This window comes from Myotis nattereri (genome assembly GCF_964212035.1).
Source record: "Myotis nattereri genome assembly, chromosome: 15".
Taxonomy (NCBI): domain Eukaryota; kingdom Metazoa; phylum Chordata; class Mammalia; order Chiroptera; family Vespertilionidae; genus Myotis; species Myotis nattereri.
The window spans coordinates 41,795,555-41,811,504 of NC_138090.1; the positions used below are offsets into that span (position 1 = coordinate 41,795,555).

At 44.9% G+C, this 15,950-nt stretch overlaps 1 protein-coding gene and 1 long non-coding RNA gene across 2 annotated transcripts in view; one reads left to right on the forward strand and one right to left on the reverse strand.

Moving 5' to 3' along the window:
• CXCL17 (C-X-C motif chemokine ligand 17) overlaps window positions 1–15,950 on the forward strand; it is an 18,640-nt gene continuing 2,690 nt past the window's right edge. The window contains exon 1 of the mRNA XM_081107929.1: window positions 1–208. Coding sequence (XP_080964055.1) covers window positions 133–208 — 76 coding nt within the window. The 5' untranslated portion in view covers window positions 1–132. The remainder of the gene's footprint in view (window positions 209–15,950) is intronic.
• The window catches only part of LOC308531078, an 8,032-nt gene continuing 6,280 nt past the window's right edge, over window positions 14,199–15,950 (reverse strand). Inside the window, exons 2-3 of the long non-coding RNA XR_013996890.1 lie at window positions 15,744–15,839; window positions 14,199–14,347 (exon numbers count right to left, since the gene is read on the reverse strand). This is a non-coding gene — a long non-coding RNA (uncharacterized lncRNA). The remainder of the gene's footprint in view (window positions 14,348–15,743; window positions 15,840–15,950) is intronic.

Here is a 15,950-nt window from a genome sequence, read left to right on the forward strand (position 1 = left end):
ACTGGCCTAGGATTAAAGCACAAACCAACAAGCCAAGTACAGTGGCCTGAGTCATCCCAAGAAGTCCGGAGCCTCTAAGTGGGAACCTTCCATACCCTCTTCAAGCAATTTACAGCAGCACCAACAGTCACAATGAAAGTTCTAATCTCTTTTCTCCTGTTGCTGCCATTAATGCTGATGTCCGTGGTCTCTAGCAACCCAAATCCAGGTAAATACAATTAATTTTCTATAAAAGGGGGAAGGGGGGGGGGGAGAATGTGGCAAACAAAAAAAGAAAATTTGATAAAAAACAACCTGCATTAAAATGTAGCTGCTGTTAGCTACAGGATTTGAGGTAAGTTAGCCTATCTCAATACCTATTTCCTCATTTACAAAAGGGAGAAAACTGTACTTACATCCAAAGGGTGTTGTGAGAGTCAAATGAGATAGTGTATATGAAAATGTCTGAAACTGTAGCTGGCAAAGAAAAACTTTAAAAATTGGCTCAGCAAAGATCTGATCTCCTACATCTCCCCCAAATCTCTCTTCCAGCAAAATAATGAATTTCCCCACAGCCAATCTTGGTGGCAGTGGTGTAAAGGTGTTGAGGGCAGTTGTACATTTGTAGAAAATAAGGAAGTGCTTGCTTATATTCTTTAGAGTGCACTAGACAACCCACCAACAATTATAATGCGATTTAATGGCAAAGTAATAAACCAGAAAAATCATACCACCAGATAGTATCTATATTTGAAAAGCTAGCCATACCAACCCCTGTTCTGACAGCTCTTGATTAGGGTTATTTATTTATTTATTTTTAAATATATTTTTATTGATTTCAGAGGAAAGGGAAGGGAGAGATAGAAAAATCAATGATGAGAAAGGATCATTGATTGGCTGCCTCCTACATGCCCCCTACTGGGGATCGAGCCTGCAACCCGGGCTTGTGCCCTTGACCAAAATGGATCCTGGGACCCTTCAGTCCAAAGGCCCATGATCTATCCACTGAGCCAAACCATCTAGGTCTTGATTAGGGTTTCTTAAACAGTTCCGGTCATTCAGCTCTTAGCAGAAAAACCATGCAGAAGAGAGCTCATCCTCATGGATGTTTATACTTGAGAGAATCATCTCCCCAAGGGCTACTTTGAGTGAAATAGCTTTGTTACATACTCAGCATGAACTTGGTCCTAAAATCAAGAGTTCAACTCCAGCCCTGGCCAGTTTTTCTCAGTGGTTGGGGCCTCGGCTCACAGACCAAAGGGTCATGGTTTCAATTCCCAGTCAAGGTCAGGTACCTGGGCTGCTGGTTCCCCAACACCAGTAGGGGCAGGTGCAGGAGGCAATGAATCGATGTGTCTCTCTTAAGTCGATGTTTCTCTCTCTCTTGCCCCCTCCTCCATCCCTTCCACTTTCTCTAGAAATAAAGCAATGGAAAAAATATCCTCCAGTGAGGATTAACAAAATAAGAGTTCGACTCCACCCCAATTTCTTCTTCCTTATAGAGAGGAGCTTTCTGGAGGCTACTGGGCCCCATGGCTTAGCCCACCATTCTGGAAGAGAAGGTGTTTCCATTACTATGGCAGACACCAAGGTTAGAGTCCTCAACCTAGAGTCCTCAGCCTGGATTCAAAGCTCCAGCCATGCCCTGGCCAGTTTTGCTCAGTGGACAGAGCGTCAGCCTGAGGACTGAAGGGTCCTGGGTTCGATTCCAGTCAAGGGCACATGCCTGGATTGCAGGCTCGATCCTCAAGAGGGGGCGTGCAGAAGGCAGCCAATCAATGATTCTCTCATCATTGATGTTTTTAAATCTCTCTCCTTCTCCCTTCCTCTCTGAAATCAATAAAAATATATTCAAAAAAGGAAAAATAATTACAAAGCTCTAGCCACAACCTGCCTTTCCAGTCCACCCCCTCCAACTCACTACCAAATGCTCTATGCTCCACCTAAACTAGACTTTGTTCCCTAAAAAGGTCTTGTGCTGCTCTAGCTGATTTGGCTGAGTTGATAGAGCATTGGCCTGTGGACTGAAGGGTCCTGGGTTTGATTCCAGTCAAGGCACATGCCTGGGGTTGTGGGGTCGATTCCCAGTAGGGGGTATGCAGGAGGCATCCAATCAATGATTCCCTCTCAAAATTGATCTTTCTCTCTCTTTCCCTCTCCCTTCCTCTCTGAAATATATATATACTAGAGGCCTGGTGCACGGATTCATGCACCGGTGGGGTCCCTCAGCCTGGCCTGCACCCTCTTGCAATCCAGGACCCCTTAGGGGATGTCAGACTGCTGGTCTGGGCCCAGTCTGCAGTCCGACATCCCCCGAGGGATGTAGTAGTGCATGATGCGGCAGGCAGCTGGGGAGGAACCGGAGCCCATGCCAGGCTCCCACTCATCCTGGTCCCACTGCGCCTGCCACCTCTGCTGCTTGGTAGTGCTGCCACGAAGGTGGGAGAGGCTTGTGCCGCCACAGCAGCACTCACCAGCTGTGAGCCTCATGTCTGGCACCTGTTGGTCAGCTGAACAGCACTCCTGCTGTGGGAGCACAATGACCACCAGGGGGCAGCACCTGTGTTGAAGGTATGCCCCCTGGTGGTCAGTGCGCATCATAGCTACCGGTCCACCAGTCACTTAGGCTTTTATATATAGAGATGCTAAGTGTCCTTCCCACCTTCCGACTGGTCACTATGATGCACACTGACCACCAGGGGGCAGATGCTCAATGCAGGAGCTGCCATGACGTGCACAGAAAAAAACGGCACCTCGGACCTGGCACCCAGAAAGCAACACTCGGCTTCCCCCAAGTGGGACACAGGCCCCACCATCACCCTGGAGTGACAGCCCACTAAATTGCAGCTGACACTGCCAAGACCCCATGGTGCAAAATGCAGCCCACAGCCCAGCCCAGCCTGGAAACAGTTGCTGTGGATGCTGGTTAATGATGTCATGTAGCAACACCTGGCTTCCTCTCCCTAGCGACTAGCCTCCTTGGAGTTCCAGGAACACAGGTGAAAACATTTTACCCTTCAACCAAATGTCTGTGAAGTGTTTTCCCATGCCTCATCTCATTTGATCCTCACAGAAGTCCTGGAGTAGGTAGATAGGAGACTCAGTAGAATTCTATTTTCTTTTCATTAGCTGGAAAATGGAGATTTAGAAAGCTTAGAAACTTGACCCAACTAAAAAGAAGTAAGAAATGGTGGACCTTGAAATTACCTGAAAAAGTTGGGGTGCTTCACTGGGCTGGAAAAAGTTTAGCTAAATCAGAAAGCAGGTCTAATTAAGCAAGTTTATTCTATATATATAAAAGGCTAAGTTGACTCACACATGCACAATACAGTGGGGCCCTGACTTACGAGTGTCCCGACTAATGAGTTTTTTGAGATACCAGCTGTCTCTCAGCTGATTTTTTGTATTGAGTTGACAGAGTAATTTGAGTTAACGAGCTCCTTAACGAGCTTAGTCTCGGAACAAATTAAACTCATAAGTCAAGGCCCCACTGTACATATAAAGCTCTCATTGGTGCCAATCTCAGGTGTGTGTTTCCATCTGCATTGTCAATCGTGAATTTGGTTGACACTTCGATTATAGAGAAAGGGCAAATAGTGATATTAAAATATTTCTTCTAATTAATTTCCTTTCAATGTGCATAAATTCGTGCACCAGGCCACTAGTATCTTATCTAATAAAGAGGTAATATGCAAATTGACCATCACACTGTCACAAAGATGGCAGCACCCATAGCCACAAGATGGTGTCACCCAGTCCCCTCAGCCCTGCCGAAGTCCCCCAGTCCTTTCAGCCCCACTGAAGGGATGGCAGGCGCATGGTGCGGCTGGAGTCCCACAGTCCTTTCAGCCCAGCTGGGGGGCGGGGGGGGGGGGCAGCAGGCACATGACGCAGCCAGACATTCCCTCAGCTTCCAGCCACCCAGGGCCGGCCCGAGGTGCAGGCAAGCCTCAGATGTCAGCTGCCCAGCCACCCAGGGCTGGCCCGAGGCACAGGCAAACCTTGGATGTCAGCTGCCCAGCTGCCCAGGGCAGGCCCAAGGCACAGGCAAGCCTCAGATGGCTCAGGTAACCAGGGCCGGTTAAGGCTTGCGCTGCCGGCAGTGGCAGCAGCAGAGGTGTGATGGGGGCATCACCTTCCCCTGATTGCCAGGTCACCTCCCGCCCCTGAGGGCTCCCGGACTGTGAGAGGGGGCTGGCCCAGCTGAGGGACTCCCTGACCAGTGCATGAATTTTCTAGTCTACACTAATAAAAGACAAACATGCAAAGTGACCATATCTTCGCTATGCCTTAAGTCATGCCCACCAGCCAATCAGAGTGACTATATGCAAATTAACCCAACCAAGATGGCGACCGGCAGCCATGGAGCTGGAGCAAGCAGGAGGCTTGGTTGCCCCAGTGATGGAGGAAGCCAAGCTTCCCCCCTGCTCTGGCCAGCTGTGGCCTCCGCAAAAGGCAACAAAGTTTCAATTATAGAAGCTAAATAAATCCCAGATACCTGCTTCCAGCCAGCCTCCACTGGGAGCTTGAGTGGCTGGGGGCTGTGGCCAGACTGCAAACAGCCATCAGCCCCTCACCCAGGATGGCCACACCCTCATGGGGTGAGGGTCCCTGTGGGGGCACTTGGCCAGCCTGCAAACAGCCATCAGCCCTTAACCCAGACTGGCCAGGCACCCCAGCAGGGACCCCCAACCTGAAGGGGGTGTGGCCAGCTTGAAAACGGCCCTCAACCCCTCACCCAGGCTGGCCAGGCACCCAGCGGGACCCCCATCCTGATCCAGGACACCCTTCAGGGCAAACCAGCCAGCCCCCACCCATGCACCAGGCCTCTATCCTATATAATAAAAGGGTAATATGCAAATTGACCCTAACAGCAGAGCGACTGGGAATCACTCGTCACTATGACACACACTGACCACCAGGGGGCAGGTGCTCAACGCAGAAGCTGCCCCCTGGTGGTCAGTGTGCTCCCACAGAGAGAGCTCTGCTCAGCCACAAGCCTGGCTGACGGCTGCCAGCACAACGGTGGTGGTGGGAGCCTCTCCCGCCTCCTCAGCAGCACTAAGGATGTCTGACTGCAGCTAACCCTGCTCCCCGCTTGCAAGTGGACATCCCCCGAGGGCTCCCGGGCTGCCAGAGGGATGTCTGACTGCCAGCTTAGGCCCAACCTCCTGGGGAGCGGGCCTAAGCCAGCAGGTGGTCATTCCCCAAGGGATCCCAGACTGCGAGAGGGCACAGACCGGGCTGAGGGACCCTCCCGAGTGCACAAATTTTTGTGCACCGGGCCTCTAGTATATATATAAAGATCTTGTACTTTTCCACCAGCTCAATTTTGCTCATACACCCAACTTCAAAACCACCTCCTCTCTACAGCCTCCCTTGATCCCTCCCATGACTAGAAGTGAGTTCTACCTCCTATGTACATGCTTAGCCCTCAGTTGACTCTCTTTGCACTTATCATATTCTACCTTACACTAAAGGTGTTGATCTGCCTCTCATACCTTTATCTCCTCACCTTTTAGACTATAATCTCCTTGTAATCTAGTGTATTATTTCCATATCCCTCAGTAAATATTTGCTAAGTGAAAGAATAAATTCCCAGGTACCCTTGAACACACTACCCTAAGGTTTGATAGCAACTCTATTAACATTTGGAACTGGATAACTCTTTGTTGTAGGGGACTATTCTGTGGATTGTAAGATGTTTAGCAGCATCCTTTTGACCTCTGCCCACTAGATGCCAATAGCAGCCTCTCCACCTCTTAAGATAGCCAAAAATATCTCTAGACATTGCCATGGCCAATGAAGGGTGAATTCACTCCCCAGTTGAGAACCACTTCTCTATACAAATAGTTCTCAAGCCTGTTCCACGTTTAGACTTTTTTTTTTTAATTGTCCTTAATCTTTTTATTAAATCTTTATTGTTCAGATTATTACAGTTGTTCCTCTTTTTTCCCCCATAACTCCCCTCTACCCAGTTCCCCTCCCACCCTCCGCCCTCACTTCCCCTCCACTGTCCTCATCCATAGGTGCATGATTTTTGTCCCGTCTCTTCCCACATTCCCCACACCTCTTCCCCCCCCCCAAGAATAGTCAGTCCACTCCCTTTCTATGCCCCTGATTCTATTATAATCACCAGTTTATTCTGTTCATCAGATTATTTATTCACTTGATTTTTAGATTCACTTGTTGATAGATGTGTATTTGCTGTTCATAATTTGTATCTTTACCTTTTTCTTCTTCTTCCTCTTCTTAAAGGATACCTTTCAGCATTTCATATAATACTGGTTTGGTGGTGATGAACTCCTTTAGCTTTTCCTTATCTGTGAAGCTTTTTATCTGACCTTCAATTCTGAATGATAGCTTTGCTGGGTAAAGTAATCTTGGTTACAGGTTCTTGGTACTCATCACTTTGAATATTTCTTGCCACTCCCTTCTGGCCTGCAAAGTTTCTGTTGAGAAATCAGCTGACAATCGTATGGGTACTCCCTTGTAGGTACTGACTGTCTTTCTCTTGCTGCTTTTAAGAATCTCTCTTTGTCTTTTGTTCTTGGCATTTTAATTATGATGTGTCTTGGTGTGGTCCTCTTTGGATTCCTTTTGTTTGGGGTTCTCTGCGCTTCCTGGACTTGTAAATCTATTTCTTTCACCAGGTAGGGGAAGTTTTCTGTCATTATTTCTTCAAATAGGTTTTCAATATCTTGCTGTCTCTCTTCTTCTGGCACCCCTATAATTCGGATGTTGATACGCTTGAAGCTGTCCCAGAGGCTCCTTACACTATCTTCGTATTTTTGGATTCTTTTTTCATTTTGCTTTTCCGGTTGGGTGTTTTTTGCTTCTTCGTGTTTCAAATCTTTGACTTGATTATTGTGATCCTCTGGTCTGCTGTTGGGAGTCTGTATTATATTCTTTATTTCAGTCAGTGTATGCTTAATTTCTAGTTGGTCCTTTATCACAACCTCGAGGGTATCACTAGATTTCTTGAGGGTCTCATTAAGTTTATCAGCAGTTTCTAGAAAATTCTTGAAAAACCTTAAAAGTGTGGTTTTGAACTCTATATCCAGTAGTTTGCTTTCCTCCGTTTCTGTCATTTGTGTCCTGTTTCTTTGTCTCAGCATTTTTTATGCTTCGCTGTGTCAGTAGAGTGGCTTTCTGTGCTGGATGTTCTATAGGGCCCGGTGGCTCAGCCTCCCCAATTACCTGAGGTAGACACTCTTGCTGCACCCCCTTGTGGGCTTTGTGCACAGTCTTGTTTTAGTTAAGCCTTGATTGTTGTAGGTAACACTGGGAGGGATTGACCTCCAGGCCAATTGGCTGTGAGAATCAGCTGTTTCTGTAGTGGGAGAACTTCTGTGCTAGAGACACCCCTCCGGGACAAGACTTGCTTCAGTGGGACTTTGGTGCTCACTGAGTCTGCCCCCTGAGTGTGTCCTTTATGGATCGAAGGAGCTGCAATCTGGATGGTCCCACTCTGACCACCAGGCACAATGGCTCCTGGATCTCTAAGGAGGTGCTAATCTAGCCTCTGCCTGAGGCTACCCAGCAGAAGCCAGCTGTGAAGCAATGCAAGTTGCCGTGGGGCCTTGGGCCAGCTGCAGTTAAGTAATTTGTTAAGTAATTTTCAGACTGCAAAGGGCAGGGCCTTTCATATGCAAAAGCCTCCATGCAAGGCTTGGGCAGGGTGGGGTCCCAGGGGATCAACAGGGCGGAGAGAGCAGTTATGGCTGCTCTCAGTCCTGCCCTCAGAGGCCCCGCTTCTCAGTGTCCCAGCAATCACTGCAAGCACCTCCGAGAGAAAGCTGCCCTAGAGTTCCGACCGATGCCAGGAAGTCCAGTTTCTCCCGTATGAGTCTGGGTCCCCAGAGACTCGCCTGGAACTGGAGCTCAGAGCTTGAGACTCCCTCCCAATTGAAAAAGACAACTGTGTCCTCAGCCGCCAGCCCTCTCCGCATGCACCTCCACACCTTTTTATTTTACTTCCGCACCGCACCTCCTCTGAGTCTTGGTATGCTTTTCTCTTTCCTTCTAGGGGTAGAATTTCCACTCAGCCAGCCTTCCTGTGGTTCTGGATGATGTCCGTTCCGTCTTTTAGTTGTATTTTTGAAGTGGTTGTGCGAGGCAGCAATCTCCGGTGTTTACCTATGGCTCCATCTTGGTTTCTCCCTCCACGTTTAGACTTACCTACACTTCAGCCTTGAAGCCAGGGGAATCTAGATCCAAATCCTGGCTCTTCCACTTACTTTGCAACCCTGGACAAGTTGCTTCATTCTTTTGAGTTTCAGTTTTGTTATATTAAAATGCATAAAAATGATGATAGTTAGCACATAGAATTTTTGTGAAGATTAAATAATCTATAATGTATACCTAGAAAAAAGTGAATAAATGGATTGAGTAAAATTTCTAGCCCAGTCAGTGTGGCTCAGTGGTTGAGTGTCAACCCATGAACCAAGAGGTCCCTGGTTAGATTCCAGGTCATATTCTGGTCAGGGCACATGCCCAAGTTGTGGACTTGATCCCCAGTAGCAGGGGCATGCAGGAGGCAGCCAATCGATGGCTTTTTCTCATCAATGTTTCTATCTCTCTATCTCTCTTTTCCTCTCTCTCTAAAATCAATAAAAACTTTTTTTGTTTAATTTATAAAGTAGCTCCTAAAGCACAAAGGCAATGAATCAAGAAAGCTCACTGTACTGCCAAGTGATGCTATTAAAAACCTTATTAAATCAGTGGAGGCCAGGCTCAAGGCTTGTTTCCCAGCCAAGCATAGTATTGCCAGAGCAGGCTAACCCTGGCTAGAGAAAATGATGCTCCACAGTCCCCTCCCAAAAAAATTCTCAAAATAAAATTTCATACTTTATCTCTTAAAATAACCACATACATGCAAAATATGCTTTTCACAGGAGGGGGTAAGATAAGTGAGAATATAGAGAATGTTAGGAAATAAATTACTTATTATAACAGTTTACTCATTATTTATAAAATTACTTATCTGTAATAATAAAAGTGTAATATGCTAATTAGACCAGATAGCTGAATGACCTTCCTGACGTCATTCTGGATGAAGCCACAGCAGCAGGGGCTGAGGCAGAGGCAGTTAGGGGCAATCAGGCAGGCAGGCAAGTGATTAAGGGAGATCAGGCAGGCAGGCAGAGTGGTTAGGGGCAGTCAGGCAGACAGGCAGGTGAGCGGTTAGGATTCAGTGGTCCAGGATTGCAAGAGGGATGTCTGACTGCCAGTTTAGGCCTGATCCATCAGCAGTCAGACACCTCCCGAGGGGTCTCGGATTGCAAGAGGGTGCAGACTGGGCTGAGGGACACCCCCTCCCCAACCCTGTGCATGAATTTCATGCACTGGGCCTCTAGTTAATTATAAAATTACTTATAATATTAGCTGACACTCCTATATGCCAGGCATAACCTATTTTGTAAATTCTTAACTTTTCACATTTCAGATTTTCAAAAATGTTGTAAAACTATTTTTCCAGTTTTTTTCAAATAACATCTTACATAACCATAATATGTTGACACAACACTATTAACTAATGTACAAATATTTAAAATTTTCTAATAATCCCATTAATGTCCTTTTCCTAGTCCAGAATCCACTCCAGGAGCCAACACTGAATAAAGTTATCATGTCTCCTTGGTCTCCTCTAATCTAGAGTTTTTTCAGCTTTCCTTGTCTTTCATGACCTTGACACTTTTAAAGACTACTAATCAGATATTTTGAAGAACTTCTCTCAGTTTGGGTTTGTCTGATGTTTCTTCATGATTAAGTTCAGATTATGCATTTTTAGCAAGAACACCACAAAAGTGATGTATGCCTTCTCAGTACACCACATCTGAAGGCCCATGATATCAATATCTCTCATTACTGGTGATGTTTACTTTGAACACTTGGTTAAGGTGGTGTCTGCCAGATTGCTCTACTGTGAAGTTACTATTTTTGCCATTGTATCTTGCAAAGAGATACTTTGAGACTCTGTAAATAGCCTGTTTCTTTTCATCATACTTTTGACCATTAATTTTTTTAATATTCAATAAATATTTGTTTTTTGTTTTTTTATTGCTTAAAGTATTACAAAGAGTATTACATATGTCTCCTTCCCTCCCCCCTTGACATTCCCCCAGCCTCCCCTACCCCCCAGTGTCTTATGTCCATTTGACCATTAATTTTTAAAATTCATTGATGATTCCTACCTACAACAAGTATTTCTATGCCATTAGTCAAATGGTGGTTTTCTATTTCCATCATTCCTTCTACATTTATTAATTGGAATTCTATAAGGAAGAACTTTTCCTTCCCTCCCATTTATTTATTCAATTATTTATTAATGTAAGTAAAGATTCATGAATATTTATGGATTATATAATCCATTACTATCATTCTTTATCATGTTGTTCATATTGTCCCAAAACTAGCCATTGAGAGCTCCTATAAATTGGTTTCTATGTCTTCTTTTTTCACTAGAGGCCCAATGCATGAAATTTGGGTAAGAGTAGGCCTGCCTTCCCTCAACTGCTGTCACCGGCTTCCCTCTGGCACCCGGGATCCAGGCTTCCCTGGCAACCCCAGCTTCATCTAGAAGGTCATCCAGTCTAATTAGCATATTACACTTTTATTATTATAGATATATTTTTATTGATTTTAGAGAGAGAAGAAGGAAGAGGGAGGGATAGCTAGATGGAAACATTGATGAGAGAAACATCATCATAGATCAGCTGTTTCCTGCATGCCCCCTACTGGGGATGGAGCCCGCAACCAGGGCATGTGCCATGACAGGGAATCGAACCAGTGACCTCTTGGTTCATGGGTCACCACTGAGCCACACAGGCTGAGCTGTCTTTTTAACATACCATTTTTTTTTAAATATATTTTATTGATTTTTTACAGAGAGGAAGGGAGATAGAGAGTTAGAAACATCGATGAGAGAGAAACATCGATCAGCTGCCTCCTGCACATCTCCTACTGGGGATATGCCCGCAACCCAGGTACATGCCCTTGACCGGAATCGAACCTGGGACCTTTCAGTCCACAGGCCGACGCTCTATCCACTAAGCCAAACCGGTTTTGGCAACATACCATTTTTTGGCAGTCCTGACACCACAAGATGTTTCAGGCTTATCTTATATTTACCTGCCCCAGGTCAGGAATCAGCCATTTCTCCAAGGAGCCCTGATTTCTTTCATAGGAGAATTGCCCATTGCTTCTAGGTGCTATTGCTTCTAGGCTCTCTAGTAGATAGAGCCAGGAAATAACTGTATCCATATACACACTAATGCTCTACTAGTCCCATTCTACAAATTCAGTACAGAAAAGTTAAGCAACTTGTCCAAAATTACAAAGCTAATATGTGGTGTAACTAAGGAATTAAAATAATGATAGATTTACCATGAGTCCTAACAAGTGGAATAGCTTCTTTACACATATAAGTCAGCAAAAAGTAACAAGCCTAATATTCCAGCATAGACCCTCTCTTTGGGCATTAACTAGAAGTCAGCAATTACAACCACAATAAAAACGATTGCCCTGGCCAGTTCCAGTTTTTCTCAGTGGTTAGAGTGTCGGCCTTCAGACAGAAGGGTCTCAGATTCAATTCTGGTCAAGATTGCAGGTTGCAGGTTCCCCAGCCCCAGTAGGGGCATGTGAGGGAGACAACCACGGAGGCAACCAATCTCTCTCTCTCCCAATCTCTCTCTCTCTCCCATCCTACCTACCTCCCTCCCTCCTTCCTCCCTCCATTTCACTCTTTCTAGAAATCAACGAAAAAATATCCTCAGGTGAGGACTTAAGAAAACAAACCACCATGTACTGAACTCCTGCTTGAGCACTGGGCACTCACAGTATCTCATTTATTCATTTTCCAAATCAGAAAACCAACAATCAAAGAAGTGACTTGTCCAAGACTACATAGTTAAGTGGCAGAGCAAGCAGTTAACCCCAGATCCAACTGGATATAAAGTCCATGCTTATTCCACTGTGTCAGTAATTTTCAAAACTAATTTTATATTAAGCATAAAGTGGCTTTTATTTTAGTAGTTATGTTTAATTTAATGCATGTTAGAAAAAACCTAAGCACGTAATCAAACCCATAACCTCATAATTAATATTCCATAGTATAAAGTTGTTTTCAAATAAATTAAATTTAAAGAAAAAGTATGAAGTAAACAGTAGAGGTGGTACAAGCTATAGCAAAAATCATAAAGGTAGTCCATAAATGCTATAGCAAACATACGGTTTCATTTTTAGTCACACCATGATGTTACGGTCAAATAGGGCTGCAGAAAGTACAACTCTTGGACCCGAATTTTAGCTCTAGATGTGTCTCCATTACCTTTATGAACGTGGCCTTTTCGTTTGCTTTCTCTGGGCCTCTGAAAAATGAGAGATAGTGATTTCATTAGCAATTTGAGGCCCTTGCCGGGTAGCTCTGTTGGTTGGAGCATCACCCTGATACACCAAGGTTGTGAATTTGATCCCAAGTCCAGGCACATAAAAGAATCAACCACTCTAGCCAGTTTTGCCCAGTGGATAAAGCATTGGCCTGCAGACCAAAGGGTCCCAGATTCGATTCTAGTCAAGGGCATGTACCTCAGTTGCAGGATCCTCCCCAGCTAGGGTTTGTGCAAGAGGCAACCAATCAATGTGCTTCTCTCACATCGATATTTCTGTCTGTCTTTCCCTCTCTCTTCCACTCTCTCTAAAAATCAATAGAAAAATATCCTCGGGTGAGGATTTTAAAAAATAATAATCTATAATAATAAAAGTGTAATATACAAATCAACAGAACAGCAGAACGACCATCCAGATGACCTTCTGGAGGACCACGCTATGACATGCACTGGCCCCAGGCCAGCCAAGGCAGGTGCAATGCGATTGGTCAGGGGGCCCCACCATCATCCCATGATCCCCCCCGCAGAGGGAGGCCCAGGGCACCAGCCAGCGGGGCGATCGATGGAGGAGGGGGGACTCCACGATTGCCCCAAAGAGGGAGGCCCAGGCCACTCTCGGCACAGCAATCTATTGTGGAACCAGTTGGGCAGGCCTCCCTCTGCTATGACAGGAGGGTGGGGCCTCCCTCTGTAGAGCAATTAATCTGGGTCCCCCCCCCCCACGATGGATCACCCCACAGGGGGAGACCCAGGCCACCAGCCAGTGATGCTGTGGCAGGTGTGCAGGGCCAGCCAGTGATTGCCCCGCAGAGGGAGGTCCAAACCAGCCAAGCAATTGCACCCGACACCTGTTGCCTACAGAGGGAGGCAACTGGTGGGGAGAGAGGGGGGACAGTGCCACACAGATGGCAAGTAGTGGCAACGGCAGGGGCAGAGCCAGCTTCTGGCAGCTGGAGGAAGGAAAGCCCCAATAGGTCTGATCGCCGGCCAGGCCTAGGGACCCTACCCGAGGGCTCCCGGATTGTGAGAGGGTGAAGGCCGGGCTGAGGGACACCCCTTTCCCACCCCCCTACATGAATTTCATGCACTGGGCCTCTACAATAATGTATAAATGTACTTATACATTTACACAATAAATGTATAAATAAGTAGAACAATAGATATATGTTTTCTCTCCCCTCTCTCTTAAAATCAATAAATTTTTAAAAAAATAAAAGCCATTTAGTAATGATACCAAGAAACATAGATCTGTTCTTAACTTTGATCCAGAAATTTCATTTTAGGAAATTTTGCCCAAGACAATAATACAAAATTTAGAAAATAGTTACAAGCACACAAATTTATCAATATCCAAAAATAAAGCAATCTAAATATTCTGCAATGGAAGAACAGTTAAATAAGTTGGAGCACATATACTTGTTGGGAGTGTTATGCCATCATTAAAAACAAAGATGTCATCCTAGCCGGTTGCTCAGTAGTTAGAGCATCGGCTCAAGGACCGAAAGGTTGTGGGTTTGATTCCTGGTTAAGGGCGCAAACCTGGATTGCAGGCTTGATCCCCATCCCCAGTCAAGGCACATGAGTGAGGCAGCCAATTGATGTGTCTCTCACATTGGTGTTTCTCTCTCTCTCCGCCCCCCCTCATCTCCTCCCTCCCCTCCACTCTCTCTAAAAACAAAAACAAAAAAATCAATGAAAAAATATCCACAGGTGACATTGCAACATGCCTACAAAGTAAACAAAAAAAAATTTGTTCACATACCGGTACTATGGTTATCACTATATAAAGAAAATTATATATGCAAGAAACATACCAAAATACCAACAGTTGGTTAGAATAAAAATTTCTTTATTTGTACTTTCCAAATTTTCTCTAATGTAGTTATATTACATTTAGAATGAAAAAACAAAAAAATTTTCAATGAAGAGATCCAAACAAGATTCCTCTGGCTCTAATATTCGGGGGCTTTTCCCTGGAACTAGGAGAAGTCAGGAGAGAATAAAGTGTTAGAAAAGTTTACATGGCAGGGGCTATGTCTGTTTAAATTACTTTTAACAGCACATAAAAACATTTAAAAACCAGCACTTGAGGAAATGCTGCAACACCCTCCATCTTGGTGGTAGAAAGGGCACAAGTCTGGGAAACAGGAGACCTGAACTGAACCAGATGATCTCTAAGGGCCCTCTCTATACAACTTATCCACTCACTATTGAACAAATATTTACCAAGTGCCTACCATGTGTCAGGAACGTGCAACTGAATGACTACTTAGCTACTGGTTCAGAGTCTAGAAGGGAAAAAGATTTTTAGTTTGCTAGGGCTGCCGTAGCAAAATACTGTCTCACAATTCTAGAAGCTAGGAGTTGGTTTGGTTTCTTATGAAGCCTCTCTCCTAGGCTTGCAAATGGACCTCTTCTTGGTCATTCCTCTGTACACATACATCCATAGTGTTTCTTTATGTGTTCAGATATCTTCTTGTAAGGACTCCAGTCAGATTGGATTAGGGCCCACCAAAACAACTTCATTTTAACTCAATCCCCTCTTTAATTGCCCTATCTCCAAATACAGTCATTCTGAGGTATTGAGGGTTAGGGTTTCAACAAGAATTTTGAAAGGGACACAATTCAATTCACAACAGATTTTAAACAAAAAACTATAATGGTGCAAAAATAGAGCTGCACTCAAATATGATGGTGAACCCTGTGAAGGAATAATTAATTCTGACAGGAATAGCCAAAACTACTATACAGAGGATAATCACCTCGGCCTGGTTCTAGCTCCAGAACCTCAAGTCTATATATAAACCATCATCCTTGATTATCATGAAAATATTTTAGTTATCACAAAATGGGAATAAAAAAGCATCAGGTGATAAGACATACCTGAATAGAGGCCAAAAGAGGAATGGTTTTTGTTCCAGGGGAGCAAAGGTAAATATCATATATTTTTTTAATATATTTTATTGATTTTTTACAGAGAGGAAGGGAGAGAGAGATAATAGAAACATCGATGAAAGAGAAACATCGACAAGCCGCCGCCTGCACACCTCCCACTGGGGATGTGCCCGCAACCCAGGCACATGCCCCTGACCGGAATCGAACCCGGGACCCTTCAGTCCGCAGGCCGACGCTCTATCCACAGAGCCAAACCAGTTTCGGCTTTCATATTTTTATATTTGGACTGGGATTAGGGATTCAAATACACCAAACTTAGAGGTCAGGTAAAGATCCTGACAGGTTTATGGAATAATCTGCTTGTTCCTTAAGTTATGAGGATTTTATTGTGTGTGTTGAGGCGGGCAGGGGCAGGGGGTTCTTGATTAAGCCCCAACTCTGTCCTCTCTTCCATCCAGAAGTCATTCTTTCTCTACTTACCTCCAGCTAAACTTTTCTCTAGGCTGGATTTTCAACCTCAATTCCTTATCCATTTAAAATACTCTTCAGTACTTGAGTTAAAATACTCCTAGAGCCCTAAGTGAAAAAAAGGAAAAGAAATGGAACTGAGCTAAACTAGGTAGCACAATGCTGGGGGATCATTTCTGTTGGCCCTTTTCCTTTCCAGTGTCTGGAAGTGACCTGTTT